The 16,086-nt window shown below is 39.3% G+C and overlaps 1 protein-coding gene across 6 annotated transcripts in view; it reads left to right on the top strand.

Annotated features, from left to right (window-relative positions):
• slf2 (SMC5-SMC6 complex localization factor 2) overlaps window positions 1-16,086 on the top strand; it is a 37,577-nt gene that overhangs the window by 9,994 nt on the left and 11,497 nt on the right. For 3 of the 6 annotated variants that reach the window (XM_020929208.2, XM_020929232.2, XM_020929224.2), the window contains 5 exons: window positions 3,565-3,774; window positions 5,687-5,750; window positions 9,451-10,571; window positions 14,920-15,002; window positions 15,093-15,200. In XM_020929208.2, coding sequence (XP_020784867.2) covers window positions 3,565-3,774; window positions 5,687-5,750; window positions 9,451-10,571; window positions 14,920-15,002; window positions 15,093-15,200 — 1,586 coding nt within the window. Of the gene's footprint in view, window positions 1-926; window positions 1,040-2,120; window positions 2,363-3,564; window positions 3,775-5,686; window positions 5,751-9,450; window positions 10,572-14,919; window positions 15,003-15,092; window positions 15,201-16,086 lie in introns of those variants that run through there. The other 3 variants (XM_055162471.1, XM_055162472.1, XM_020929216.2) reach the window with 3 other exon arrangements.

The raw sequence follows: 16,086 nt of genomic DNA, 5'->3' as shown, positions 1-16,086 counted from the left end.
TGTATGGAGTTTAAAAACACAGTGGAGCACTTCCGGTATTACCATATGACATCACAAGGTCCAACAGAGTGTTTGAGAGAAGAACGTAGCCTAAATATACAGGGTTGTGTGTTAGACATGTGTGAATAAAGCTAAACTCCAGGTGTGTTTGTGATGAGGAAGCAACAGTATAACAGAGATCTGAAAATAGCCTAATATGAGCCCTTGAATATTTACAGCGCAGTTTTTTTTTTTTTTTTATTATTATTATAGGGCCAGTAAGTGGAGCCATTTGCACTGTAATTCAATCTCTGAGTTTTTTTCCAAGTTGCATTACAATCAACCAACAGATCAGGCAATAATGTTGTCATAAAACTATTTATAATATATGTTGCCACATACGGTGTGTAAAGCCCGCAGCATCTCAAATGTCCATAGCTACCTACTTAGCTAGCCTCCTGCATGGTCTCCATGGATACAGGAAAAACATACAGCCCATTTCACAAAATCCAACCGTTCCTTAATTGTGTCCTTTGACCTGTACATGCTGCACTCCTTTGTTGGTTAAAGTCCCATGATATGATGTTAAAAACTAAGCTCAAAAACCAAAGTTTCAAAATCTGTTCAGTGTGAGCCAGGTAACCACTCCCTTGCCAAACTGGTAATATTTTACTCGGTACAAATGTCAGTAATGTGAGTTACAATGTATTTTTAACCTGGATTGAAGTGGTGTGGTGTTTTTGTTTTTCTTCATACAAATGAGCTAAAATCACTGTTAGATCAGCAGTGGTGAAACGTCTGATCAGATCAGAACAGATACATAATGTGATTGTGAATCACTGCAAATGTATTATTAAAGGCCGCCACACACTACAGAAGAATTTGCCCGATTTTGGCTGCAATTAGTGTGACCAGACTTTTGTTTTTGTTTGTGTTTTTGAAGCCACTGCGGTCCGCATGTGTGTGGTGTCAGTGTGACTCTGAGCTGCTACAAACATCAGCAATGCTACAGTATCCGCCAAAAAAATGTCAGGGTCAGAAGAGTGACGGACACAGAGGCGTAAGATACAAACTCTGCATATAGCGAAAATAATTATTACTCACCTCTCATAAACTTTGTAAATATAAACTGCAGCATCTCATCCACATTATCCTTAGAAATTGTCCTCCGCAAATAATGACACCCAGTCCACAAAATCACGTTATTAATCCAGTTTGAGGTGTTCTTTAAAAGTAAAAAGGCGAGAGTGTTTCCTCACGTGTGTCTGTTTACATCCAGCCAGCGCACGGATCAGGGTGAAGCTGTGGATTAGTGATAGTGACTCCACTCTCTGTTCAGCTCAGTCAGGTACCACATCACCTTCCACTAGATGTGTTAGGTGCTAACTTAAAAGAATTCCAATAGTAGTGTGATAGAAGGATTTAATCTATACTGTGGAACATTCTAGACAAAGCAATAACATTTCCATGGAGACAAACAGGTGCTGGACCCTCCACTAGTAATGTTACGCAGTGCACCTTTAATATGCAGGATAATAGTGCTTTCTTTGTTACTGGTCAGGTTGGGAAAGCTCAGATTTTGTCCTGTTAATGTGTGTTTTGCAATTGCGATTCTTGCTGAAATGAATTGAAATGGTATCTGGTTTGTTTGTGTGTTCAGTTGAAGTTTTCACCTCATTTGCATCTTATTTAAACAGTATTTGTTTGGTGATTTTAATAGCATCCACCCAGAGAACTATTATAGAGGCTATACACATTCTTAGTTTCTTACTTTCAGTGATTATAAGTTGTCAGTATGAGTTGTGAAATACAACCCTGCAAAACCAATCTGACACTGAATTGCAGGTTTTGATGATTCTTTTCTTCTTTCTGTAAGTGAAGTTTGGCATCAATCAAGAAGCATTTGTGAATTTGAGAAGAAAAGCTGAAAAATATGTTGAAAATTACAGGAAGTGGAGAGTTTTATTTAAAGTTGATGACATCACACGAGGGAGAAACTATTTTCTGATACTTTAAACATAATTTTAACAAAATAAAGTTGTTTTCGTTGTTGTATAATTGTGTTAATCTTATGATAATTTCTGTTTACATTTCATAAGGTTTGACCTGTTGTACTGCATTATTGTTAGGTAACAGTTACAGAAATCTCTAGTGTGATGTCATGATTTCCAACCAGGAAGTGAAATTTGAAACCTAAAAAAAAATTGTTGCTGACCTGAGATAGGCAGTTAAATATGAAAGAGCTGTCATAGTGTAATAGCATTGCCATATCAGATACTAATAATACTAAAACTAGCCTGCGCTTTTAAGTACCGTAGATCTTTAGATTACTTTTGTCTACAACAGACGAAAAGAGAACACTTTGTTGGGCTGAAAAGAAACGGTAAGAAAGTAAATTGTAGTGAGGCTCCATAGATGAGGGTGAGGTAAAAACGAGAGAAAAGACAAAATGTCATGAGTTTAGTTTTGAACACTGGTGTTTTTTAAACGGAAGCATGTGAACCTCCTGTGGTGGTTTATGTGGTGTGATCTGAGCGTACTTTTTCAACACAACATGCCGTGGTGTGATACAGCTGCAGAAGTGTATGTGTGAAAAGTTGACTGATCTTCCAAAGCATCGTCTGTAAATAAATTGGTAGAACATACAATATATTAAAGGCCCTGTATTACACAAAATGGCTTCTTGGGAGCTTTCATCCATGCTATAATGTTGTTACTTCCTCAAAAACATACCTGGAGTTGTGTTTTGTTTCAGTAGTGCTTAATATTTGAGACAAAAACACCCTTAAATTCCACAGTTTATCTAATTGTTTCTTTAATTGTTATGGAATGTTCCGATGCTAATTTACACATTTATATGTGACAGTTAATGTCATTGTTTAACAGTTATTCATATGCTCATTATATGTACTAGCTCTGTGACAGTTAATTTCAGTTAGTACCGGTAATGTGATTTAAATGTGCTTATAGATAACCAAGTGAAAGGGTTGGAGAGATTAAAGGACAGACAAACAGAAAGATACAAGAAAGGCCATTAACCTCCTAGGACCCGAACTGCTGAAAAGCATGACATGCTTTATTGATTTCTCTTTGTTATTTTGAGCTGATTGGGACCTTATGAGTGCAAGAACAAAGAATTATATTTTTATATTTATATGTTCACCTATGATATGTAAAAAAATCATTTTATGTTTAAATAATTTTGATGGAACATAACAAAGTCACAATTGAATAATGATTTGCAAAAACTATTAAGTGCCTGAACAACCCAAAATGTGTTGAACGTATATGTCCACACACTAGGTCCTAGGAGGGTACAGCTCCACAAATCCATTCCTGTGGTCCATCTTAACTCTCTAACCAGAGTACTGTTTTGGATGAAATGTCCCAGCATGCAGCACATACAGTCCTAGATATCTCCAATAAGAGTAATATGGCAATTACCTATCTCTAATAAACTAAAGGTAAAAAGGTAGCTGTTAACTTGAAAACTACTGCTTCATGACATCATAAGGTGGAACAGAACATTATGAGTCAATTTTGTACAATACAGGACTTTTTAATAGTGCTAAAACTGTGTTTTAGGTTGAACCCAGTCCTGTGGAGATGGTGCCCATGGTGGAGCTGCGCAGACCCAGTGACCTGCCTCTCCCGGGCGGGTGGAAGGAGAGCGCCCCCCAACCTCAACGAGAATCCTGGAGCACAAGCAGCAGCAGTGGCCGTGCTCGATTCTCCATGTCTGGTCAAGAGAGGAGGTCCTGCTTCCCCTCTTTACACAGCCTCATGCCCACTCAGGTCAGAAAGGGTTGGCAACATATTAAAGCTACACAATGTGACTTTTTGGTTGGGGGTCTGTCACCTGCTTGTTTCTATGGATGTGTCATTGCTCTGCCTGGAATGTTCCACAGTATGACATTGAACAGCTGTACCTTATGTTTATGCAATTGCAGGTAGTTTTACAGCTCAAAAAATACCTAGAAAAACACTTATTCTGACTGTGAACGAGGTTGCCTCTCCAGAGATCTGGCTTGGTCTCCATGAAGATATAAAGGTTTAAAGGGATAGTTCGGATTTTTTGACATAAATCTATATGGCATCCCCGTCATCAGTGTTGTGCATCCACACCGAGCGTCCGGTGAGCCGAGATACTGGCCCGTTTTGGTGCTGAGGAAAGTAGTTCGGCAAGTTGTGTGGGGACTGTATACTAAAGCGTTTTTCTCCTCAAAGCAATATGTGTTCAAAAGAGTGATACATTTGCATCACAAAACCATTGTCGCCAAAAAAGTCAGACCTCATAATCGCTTGGCGCTATTTTCTCTCCGTACGTACCACTGCGCGCGGCCGCCAGGTAACAGCCGCGCACGGATCCATCACTTTCTTCAGTTGTTCGGCAGTGTTTACATGCGCAGACCGCCGCCACGCGAGAGAGCTAACGAGAGAGCTAGCGCCATAAGTATATGAGCCTGGTTCACTTTGTTTACTGCTCGGAATGTTAGCGACAACATGTCTGATTATGACACCGACAATAAAGACTTTGCCTTTACCACAAACCCAAGGGGAGATCTTTGTGAACCCGATTATACTGATGCCGAATTTTACCAGATGGAGTTAGAACGAGCAGAGAGAAAGAGAAAAGACAGAGAAGTGGTACAAGTTGAAGCTGGAGCCGTGAGAGACCGAGTGAGCGACAATCACCATCACATCATTTATAAACTCATATACAGCGAACATAGAGCCTACACTGTGACTGAAGTATGGACTACTAATAGAAACATAGAATCATCCACACGTCCACGTAGCTGCTACCAATAGTGTACGTGACATTTATAATAGTAATAACAGTCGACTTATAAAGTTATGTTTTGTAGAAGCTTCACTGGTGATATGACACTGAGTGATTTACTGCACACAGAGTTACAGCTGATTCTTGAGCCTGTCTGCTTGTAAACATAGCGGCACTTCTTCGTTCTTACCTGGTTTCGTTTCCACATTGAAGCCAAAGACAAGAAGCCAAAGTTTCCTCAGCGCAAAGTCCGTGACATTAAAACAGTGAAATGTGCGTGGAGATTCAGACAGATTTTTGTTGTTACAGCCTGGATAATCAAGAGTTCGCACCATTTTTTAGATATATTCATATGTATCTTATACAAGCTCATATACTTATGGCTCTAGCTCTCTCGTTAGCTCTCTCGCGTGGCGGCGGTCTGCGCATGTAAACACTGCCGAACAACTGAAGAAAGTGATGGATCCGTGCGCGGCTATCACCTGGCGCAGTGGTACGTACGGAGAGAAAATAGCGCCAAGCGATTATGAGGTTTGACTTTTTTGGCGACGATGGTTTTGTGATGCAAATGTATCACTCTTTTGAACACATATTGCTTTGAAAAGAAAAACGCTTTAGTATACAGTCCCCACACAACTTGCCGAATTACTTTCCTCAGCACAAAAACCGGCCAGTATCTCGGCTCACCGGACACTTTGTCGGTGTGGATGCACAACACTGATGACGGGGATGCCATACAGATTTATGTCAAAAAATCCAAACTATCCCTTTAATACAATACTGTGAAACATTCTGGACAAAGCAGTAGCATTTCCAATGAGAAAATCATTTGATGGACCCTCCACCAGGAAAGTTACACATTGCGTCTTTAACTATACAGACAAAAGGTTAATGACTAATACTAGTTATTTATTTCCCCTCCAGGAGCGATATCAAGAAGAGACCGCCTCACATACACTGCAAACAAGTAGGAACTGTTTACCCACTAGTACGTGATGTTCTTTCAGGACTATTACAGAATGTTCAGCAGTTATCATAGTGAAACTTTGAACACATTAGCAAACACTGTCAAAAATCTTTCAAGATCGTCTGAAAAGTCAAGAAAAAAATACAAAAATACAAAATAGATTCAAGCAACACGTTTTCAGGAGCTGTGTGTGTTCTTGGTCCCATTGAGATGTAGCTTGTTATTGTATTTTTATGTGTTAGAGACTTCTTTAACAGCACAAATCAGCTCACTTGTTGTAATTTCAACTAAATCTTTCTAGTCAGATTGTGTTTAAAAATCTTGATGATATCATCTGCAAAATATCTTGATTTAAATATCAGTTCTATAAATGAATATATCTGCCATGGCTGTGGCAGATATATTCATTTATTTATTATTTTCATTTATATTCATGTTGTAAAACTTTAATAGGATTCACTTGCAGACAGACCATGTCACTTCATTTTCTGAAAGTGTGACTATAAAAAGTCCCGATAATAAGTATATCGACTCATAGTTTAATACATGTTAGATGGAACAATATTTTTTGGGTCAATAAATATTTATCGTGGGGACATTTTCTTTGCACAACATGATGAATTAAAAGCTTCTTGTCTTTATCAGTTCACCATTTCCAGAAAGTATGTAAAAACAGGTAGTTTACTGACATTGCTTATCCCTTGCAAATGTACACAAAAGACAAATGTAAAACTAGTTCCCTATGAATAGGGCTTTAAGTACACTGACGTATAGGCTCCATATAATTAAGTCATTATGTTTTTTTAAGACATACAACTTTCTTAGTGAGAAGCATTTACCTTGACATGTCTTGGCTACTGTCTGCATGTCATCCTCACAAATGAGAGCAAGGTGAATGTTTCCATATAGTCCACATTCACAAGTACGTATCGACTATCTGTGCACGTTGTATCCTGTACTATATACAGTGTGTGTGTATCTGGAGCTCTTTTACTCAAGTTAGACTTTAATCTGTGTTTTGTTTTAGAACAATCTGTTCATTAAAAAACTGATTTGAGGTAGATCAGTAACAGGTGAGATGATTTGTGCTCTGTGACAGGTTAGACTACACATTTCATCAAAACACAATTAAGATTATTATATTTAAGATTTTACTAAAGATTTTACTTTTTTTTTTTCCCCAATTTGGTTTTATAACTTTACTTACTGGTTGGAAATCATGATATCATGATATCACACTTGGGAAATCCATTGTTGTTACCTATCAGTCATAGTATACATTGGGCCAAAACTGCTCTAAAGTACATGGAAATTATAGTTTGATTAATAAAAACAAAAGAAAATACCTTAATTTTGTTGAAATAATGTTTAAAGTAACAGAAAAAAGTGATTCTTGTGTGTAAATTGTGCCGAACTTTTGGATAGAATGCTCTCCAGTGTGATGTCATCAGTGTGTTTAGAACTCTACTTCCTGTAATTTTCAACATATTGCTCAACTTTTCTTTGCAAAACGCTTCTTGATTTGTGTAAAACTAAAATTTTTATTTACACCAAGTATCCCCCCAAATTAAGTAGAAATTAGAGAATCATAAAAACTTGTCATATGCACTTAAAACAATCTCACATAAAATTAGGCACATATAGTCCCACGCTCGCTAACATTAACCAACAGTTTTTGAGGTAGTCACAAACACATAAACAGGAACATCACAGGTTCCTGAAAATGTGGTTGCTGAATTTTTTTTTCTTTGGTTTTCTTAAATCTATTTGACAGTGGTTGTTAGTGTATGCAGTGTGTCACCAACAATTAGACTTAGACAAACTTTATTGATCCACAAGGGAAATTATTTTCACACAGCAGCTCACACATCACAATATATTATAATAACAAAAAGTAAAAAATATAAATGGTATTAATACATTCTAAATAAGTAGCAAAAATAACAAAAGACTGGTGTCAAATAAGGCATAATAATATAAATGTATTGTTGGGTTTCAGATGACATCACTACATTCTACAGACCAATTTATTTAATTGAGGTGGCAGCTGAAATTAATGTTGTTCAGCTGCATATTTTTGTTGCAATATAGCGTGGTTTTGAGTCTGGTCACTAATAGAAATGATCAGGTTTTATATTTGGGAATTTACCTTTCCAAAATGTCATGGCAAATGCAGTCTAATCAGTAGGGAAAACTGGAAAACTGAAAACTACCAATATGTACAAGTAAAAATAAAATGCAGAAATATAATAATAGAAATATATTTCACCTATATAGAAGAGGTTGTAGGAGAAACAGCTCAAAGATATGATCATGATTGACAGGACATAAGGTTATCTGTTACATAATGGTGAGTTGTTGTACAGTTGCAGGGAGTTGTATGTATTCCACCACAGAGTTACATGTAGAGCAATGATATAATGATATAGGCCATTATTACTGTTGTATTTGTCTTCTGTCCGTTTATAAATTTTGTATATTGACCAGGGATGTACCAATATGTAAATCACACAGTATGATACAATTACGATATTCATTTCACGATACAGTATTTATTGCGATATCGTGGAGATACTAACAGAATAGAAAAAATTTACTTTTTCCTTTTTAAAAGCCTACACTTGGGGCTATATTAGTTTCATAATCCAAAGAATTAAGATAGAAAAGTTCTTTATAACACTTTTATTTCTTCATGTTCTGCATTAAAATGGAACAAAACATCACAGTCTATGATGCCATCTCCATTTAGCTGCTGTAAATAATATAATATAATTCAATATATTGTGACAACCCATGATATCTTTGTGAGAACTTTGACATTACGATATCGTAATATAGGGCTGAACAATTTTAAGAAAAAAATTTAATTGCGATTTTTCTGGCAGATATTGCGATTTCGATTTCACGATTTTTTTTAAAGCAAGTTTCACTGCACATGAACATTTGCAAACATCACAGAAACACGTGACTACTACTGTCAAAAATCTGTCATCACTTCATCCGTCATCACTTCACTATCTATTGAGCAGAAGAAGCACTGATTGAGATGCTAGACTTTTGGCCGCATATGGGCTGAACCAGTACTAAAAAAATGACTGATCCCAGGAGGACTGATCCCAGGAGGACTGAACCAGGGCTTCACTAGGTCTAAACCAGGTCTTCCATTAATCATTAACGTTTTATATTAAAATGATCATCATTATTATTATATTATTATTACTAATCTGCATAAATAAACTCATCTTTACAACATATAAACCATAACCTTATAGAGCCACATCAGCCTGTTTGAGAATATGTGTTTAATGCAGCTTTGCGCACATTAATTACATTTTACAGAAATGAAACTTAAAACCGCATGGTTAATTTGCAAACTCCTTTAGTCCAACATCAGCGCACCAAAAAAAATGCTTTTTGTGCGCTGATGTTGGACTAAAGGACATAACTCAGTGGAATATTGGTGGTCTTTCTGTGACAGAGGAATGTTGATGATGATGCATACATGTGTGAAATAGTTGACGAAACAAAACCTGGGTCAGGTAGGAGCAGTGCAAAAAAAACGCGGCTTGTTGTCTGAGATTGTGATTTTCGGTCCAAAACAATAGATCGTTCAGCTCTATCGTGATATTTGGGTTATTGTTACGTCCTTGATATGGACCCACTGGAGTCCTAAATACAGCTTGATTCATTGATTGATAATGGTCTTCCTCTTCCATCATAGGAGACACACAGCAAAAAAGACCCAGGGAATCCGGAACTGACGGTGACAATGCCAAGAAACCCTGTCTCCTCTCTGTGCAGCACAACCAAACCCTCCCCTTCTCTGCTCATGTCCCCATCTCCCACTCAAAACTACCGGACTCTGAGCTCTCTCCTGAAACACCTGAAACCCACATACAGACCGAATCTCTACACGCAAAACCACTCAAGCCTGCTGCTCACTCCCCACCGCACACAGACAAATCTTGCATTCCACAAGCTTGTATTCAATTCACAAACAACAATGTGATAGTATTAACACCTGCATCAAGGAAAAGTGGAATTCTAACCCAGGTGCACGAAGAGTTTAAGAAGAAGGATGGTCCAGCTTCAGCTCTGTCAAACAAGCACAATGCCTCTTGTAGTAGTACACCAAATGAACCCAAAAGCCTGCACAAGGTCATCCAGGTGGGAGATAACAAAATAGCGGACTTGAATTGCAACAAAGCAGCAGCGAAGGCAAGCACAGGGTCGCCAATTTGTCGCAAATTCAGCCGGCCCAAAAAACAGCAGCCAGTTTTGGACGATTTAAATGATCTTTTTACGCCAGATCCAATTTACACTGTCAGTTCTGGTCAGAAAATTAAATCTAATCTAAAAGCGAGGCCAGATGACAAAGCTAAAATTGTAAATGTTAAAAATGAACAGTCAGTTTCAAGCCACGCACAAACTCCAGTGTCCAAGTTGCATAAAGAGAAGACATCAACACATAGCAGTTCCTCTTTTAAAGTGTCAAATAGTAGTCTTATAATACCAGATGGTGTCCAGATCTTATTGCCAACAGTCAGCTTGACACGTGTGATTGTTCCTGTTAAAACTGAGAAAGATACTAATACCTCTGGGACGGTTAAACAAACGGAGGAGAGGCAGAAGAAGGTGACCCATGATGATTCTGTAGACCTGGACTTGGATCTGAGTCTGGATCTACACCTGGACGATCAAAGCTCCCAAAGCAGTGACAGTGAGGAGGAGCCACTGGTGTCACTACAGGAAATAATGAAGAAGAGGAAGCCCCCTGACACACCGGAGAAAGGGGCCTTCTCTGAGCCCAGCACATCCGGCCACACCAACCACAAGAGACTGGTGAGTGATGTTTTGGTTTTTGGTTTTAAAACGCTTTAAATGGGGATGGGACATTAATATTGCTAAATTTGATTAAAAGAAAATATGATAATTAGGGCTGCAAGATTAATTAACAACTGAACCAAAATTATGATTGCTTCAATTTGTGATATTTATACTACCATTTCTTCCACAGACAATAAAATATCCTGTCTTATTCTGCATAGAAAAAAACACCAGACTATGCAGAGAAAACTACATTTATGGTGTTCTCTTCTGTATCATTGTTGTTTTCACTTTGAACATTTATTATAGAATATGCTAAGAAAGAGCCAAAACTTGCCTTAAAAAGTTATACCGATAAACGGAAGGCTTCAGGGCATGCTGACCAATTGACTATGCCCTAAAGAAAACCTATCTGGTTGAAACTCGTAGGCATCCCATTTTGTATTAAAGGACTTTTATATAATTGGTCACTGTGCCTTGGATCCTTTTCCTTATCAGTACAACTTTTTCAAGGCAAGTTTTGGCTCTTAGTTCCTAACCTGCCAATTAAAGAATATCTCTGAGTACCGTATATACTTCAGAGTGTAAGTTGCACCAGCCGAAAAATGCGCAAGAAGAAAAAAACATACGTGAGTCGCACCGGACTATAAGTCACACTTTTTGGGGAAAACCAGGACCAGGAACTGACATTTCATCTTGAAAGGCAAGTTATAGTAATAACAACAGAATATGTTAACTGTTATGTTAACGTAACATATTCACAGTTATTCAGATAATTATTGCATAAACATCATCACATAAGTTTACCAAACTCACGATCTGACTCCAAATCACTAAATCCTTTGAATTCTTCATCCTCGGTGTCACTTCTGCGCGACCTCCAGAGATAAACCATAGATCCATAAGGTAAACAGCATGCCGCTTCCTCTTCTGTGTAGCTGATAGACTCTGCATCAGTTCCAGTTAGAATTATTCCAGCCTTTCTGAATCCTGACAGGATGGTTTCAGTGTGTCATTGAAGTTCAGGCTTTGTCGATTCATCCAATGACTTCTAGGAAAGTTACATGGCGCAACCGCCCGGTTGCCGTGAAGCTGTGCTCTCCATTCCTGCGTTCCGCCAGTCAATCACAAATTTCTCGCTCACTCCAGACATTCTTTCTGCTGCTCGATTACAGTTTTCGGCTGAATATTTCACTATTTGCAGCGAGACAGCGGCTTTTTCTACAGGAGGCATGGGCAGTAGAGTGCGAAGGTACAGTGCTACAGGAGTAACAGGAGTAACAGGAGTAGCAGATACTGACACACGTGCCTAGAGCGCTCTCTTGCGGCTGTCAGTCTGAAAATTTTAATATACAAGTCACACCGGAGTATAAGTCGCAGGACCACCCAAACCATGAAAAAAGTGTGACTTATAGTCCAAAAAATACGTTAATGATGTATGCCAGTGTTTCCCATTAACAGGGGAAACTAGAGCCTGACCTATATGGATTTTGCTGTGGCCAATATTAACCCGATATAATGGGAGTTGGAGCTGCCGATAGCCGATATAATCGCCGATATATTTAGTGATGTAAAAATTCACTGTAAATGTTGAATTGTTTAAAAAACTTAGGTTTGGCTCTGGTGTATTTTAAATTGGGTTTATTTAGGCAACATTTATTGTTATTCTGCCTCTTTACATCATATTTACAGACAGTAGGTTGGCTTAATGGCATTTTTGCATCACATTCTAGACACTAGTGATGGTATTCCAGTTCTTTTTAGAGAACCGGCTCTTTTGGCTCGGTTCACTAAAAGCTGCTGGTTCTTTTGGCTCCCAAGCGACTCTTCAGATTGTTTTGTTGCAAGCAGGTCTAAAGCACGTCTAAAGCAGGACTGAATCAGGACTGAAAAAGGACTAAACTGGGACTTATTTATTTTATGCTAAACTACAGCCAAATATGCTCGTTTTTTTTTATTTTTTTTATCCTATGTACACGCAAATTTGTCAAAGTTTCGTTTTCAGCCGCTGCCGCTGTCAAACTCCCACGAGTCTGCACACAGCGTGAAGAGAAAAAAAGTGAGAGAAAGCGAAAACACGGCTCCCAATATGGATCAGGCTCCCGTCATTCGCTTCAAAGAGCCGGCTATAAGAGCCATTTCGTTCGCGACCGACCCATAACTAGTAAAGAAAGTAGCGCTATTAGCCTTTAGCCGTAAATACGTGCGTGCCGCCGTAATTAAAGGTTGTATGGAGGATTTTTTTTGTTTCAAATTGTCAATGATAGCATTATAGAGGTGCAGTAGCCTTGTAATTATGATGACCAAAAAAAAGAGAATAAAAATTCATCAACTCTGGACGTGGTGGGGCCAGCTAAACATTTGCCAATAGATAACGACATTGCCTCGTTATCTGTTAGCTGACAGGCTGTCAATCATCTCCCTACGTTTCTAGAGTAACTGACTTGCCTGCGCGCTGCCGTTACGTGGTTTATGTACGCCTGTCACGCAGTCCACAGAGCAAGACGCACAGACGCTGTTTACTCCACCAACTCAACAGTTCTTATCGGCTTTTTTTGACCTATATCTTCCTCGCAGTTCGCACAAAGTTTGTTGCAATGGCAGACAAGAATCCAGGAGCAGTTAGCCGCAAAAGAAAGTCCGTTTTTGAGATTGCTGAAAGAAGACAAGGGGAAAAGCAGCGAAGCCAAACTAAGGTGATTCTTGTAGATTCATTCCAGCGATGGCGCAACTGAAGCAGACGCAGAGTCTAAAGACTGACGCACTGGTCGCCAAATTACTCCTGGACCGGAAACTTCTGCTTATTATGAAAACGTACTTTATTTCCAAGAGCTAGACAAACGTTTTTCAGGACACGAAAGCGATATCCTATGTCTGAAAACGTAATTTTCAAGGCAAAGAAAGAGTCCGCTTGCTGCTGCGTGTTGTAGCTAGTTCATTCGCACTGAATCTCCGCGCACTCTTCTCTGCACCCCTTTCCTGCTCCTGTCCCCGCTGCCCGTTCCGCTCTTCCCCCTGCTCCTCACTTCTCCAGGCACGGAATCTCCGCACCGCACCCTCTCCCGCTCCCCTCTCCTCTCTCCCCGCTCCGCTCTTCTCCCTGCTCCTCACTTCTCACTTCTCGTCCGCGAACGAAATGTCCGCGCACCCGCTCCCCCCGCTCCTCACTTCTCCGTCTTGCCTAACCAACACTGTAGTTAGTTGTTTACAAGTCATGTGCAGCGCACCGGCTGTAAACAAACCTGTTTCTGGTGTAGTGAGGAGGCGGGAGGAGGCGTTTCTACGTAGGGAGCTGTAGGGGAGGGGGGTGGTTTCACGCATGCGCAACATTTGAAAAAGGACAAACAGTCGCTGGATTTCTCATTCCTTGGAAAATCCTCTATACAACCTTTAATTATATGCGCAAATGTCATAATTCACACGTCTATTCACAGCTCATTTACATATCAGTGCAGGTCCAGTAACAAATATACGGCCAATATAGTCACTTTACAATAGACCAATAGAAAACAGCCTGTTTATGTGCGGGAGCTATAGCAGCTAACCCGTAACGAATGACTAAAACTAGCTTCAAAGTCGACATATTTCCAACACTCACCGCTCATACAGGCTCCTCTCACAACACAAGTCTGCACTAATAAATGTCTTTTTAATTTAGACTCAAACCGATTGTCCGTAAAAAGAAAATAATCTCAGTGTTGCACACCGCTGCGGGTGTAAACAAACACACGTGAGTGACGCGACTCTGTGGTGTGTTCAGGCACAGTACGGACACACACAGACAAATGACACCGCAGATAAATACTGATGCGGAGCCACATATTAGGACATTTATCTGTCTGTAAATTGGATTAAATGAACATAATGGAGAGAGTCTAAGATTTTTAACGACGTATCACATGCCCACGTGAAATATCGGCCGATAGCCGATGTGCTCCCAGGTGCCCATATCGGCCGATAATATTGGCCAACCGATATATCGGTCAGGCTCTATGGGAAACTATGGTGGCCCCCCATAGTCTAAAATTCCCCGGCATAGCCTAAAAACAACCTGCACTATACACTAGCAAATAATTCGTCGCCCATTGTCTTATCATAAACACTCAAAAGTATTGAGTATGCTGAGCAAAAAGGACTGTTTAAAGATTAATTATAGGTGATAAACATCATTTATTCTCCACAAATCGTATGAAGTGAAAGGATTAAAATGTAAATTATTCGTACCACCATAGTCTCGGGAATCTATGGGAAACACTGGTATTCATTAAATTAAAAAAAAAAACAGAAACATTTTATGTAATCCTTATTTGCACCTACCTCTAGTAATGCATAAATGTGTTATGTTCTTTTCACATGTCATTAGCACCACACACTATCCACCACCAAGACGGGCAACTACAAGAACAGCCTGGACCAGATGCTCAAGGAGATCACCACTAGAACGAAGTCAGTGTTGGAGACTTTGGAGACCTGTCATCATATTTTCGGTTTGAACCACAGTTTTATGTCTTATGCATTTTTAAAACTTTACCTCAGAGCAAAAGGAACAGAGATGGAGCTCCTCACAGCCTGTCAGGAAGATCTGATGAGGATCGCAGAGTTTGAGGAGGCGGACGAAGAGGAGCCCCTGTCCCTCGAGCACCAGTAAGAACAGATTAACTCGACACTGACATTCCCACATTCACTCACACACACACACACACACTATACTATACTATACAATACAATATTTACAGATGGTTATGACAACTAGAACTTGAGTCTCGAGGTGAACATCTGAATTGTCTTAAACTGTGTGCAAAGTCTGAAGTTGTTATACCTCATTCATGAGTGTGAGTTTGTAAGTGCTTTTCACAACCTTCACACACCAGAGAAACACACACACACACACTTCCTGATTATCCATCAATAAGACACACATTTTGACCTCAAGAGCTGCTTATACAAAATATATGTACGGCGGCAAGACACATTATTCTCAAATGTGTCAGGTTCAGGGCCTTTAAGCAATGTGTGTGTAAAACCTGCTAACCCTGCAGTCTAGACAAACATGTTCTGAAATGCATGAGATTTTTTGTAGGGGCGGGGTGGGGGTTCCGTACATGCTTGTCTCCATGGAGATGTTATATTTAACTTGCCTCAAAAATACTGCAAAAAACCCTGGTTACCTCTCCACACATCTGACCTGTAACTTGGCCTGGTGGTGCCCTCTTTTTGTCTCTCTTTTGTCAATAACATCTCCATGGAGACGAGCAACTGACAGTTCAAACCGTCCACGAGAAAAGTTGCATAGTGCTCCTTTAATGCTACTAGATGGGTTTAAATTATACAGTGTATAATGGTAGTGAGCATGAGCACGCTTCTGGCTTCATCAATTCTGTTTTCAATTCACTTTGTATTGAAAAATGGTCACCCTTCTCTCTGCCTTGTCATTTTTGTCTTAAACTGTTCTTATTAACCCACTCTACATGATCCTAGTGTTTTTATTTCAGTATTTTGTTCATAAATAAATTCCTATTCTTAATATGGA

The sequence above is a fragment of the Boleophthalmus pectinirostris genome, unplaced genomic scaffold, assembly GCF_026225935.1.
Source record: "Boleophthalmus pectinirostris isolate CB_2022bp ecotype Guang Dong unplaced genomic scaffold, ASM2622593v1 HiC_scaffold_5, whole genome shotgun sequence".
Classification (NCBI taxonomy): domain Eukaryota; kingdom Metazoa; phylum Chordata; class Actinopteri; order Gobiiformes; family Gobiidae; genus Boleophthalmus; species Boleophthalmus pectinirostris.
The sequence above is the reverse complement of the archived record's forward strand: the minus strand, read 5'-3'. Positions and strand labels throughout refer to the sequence as shown.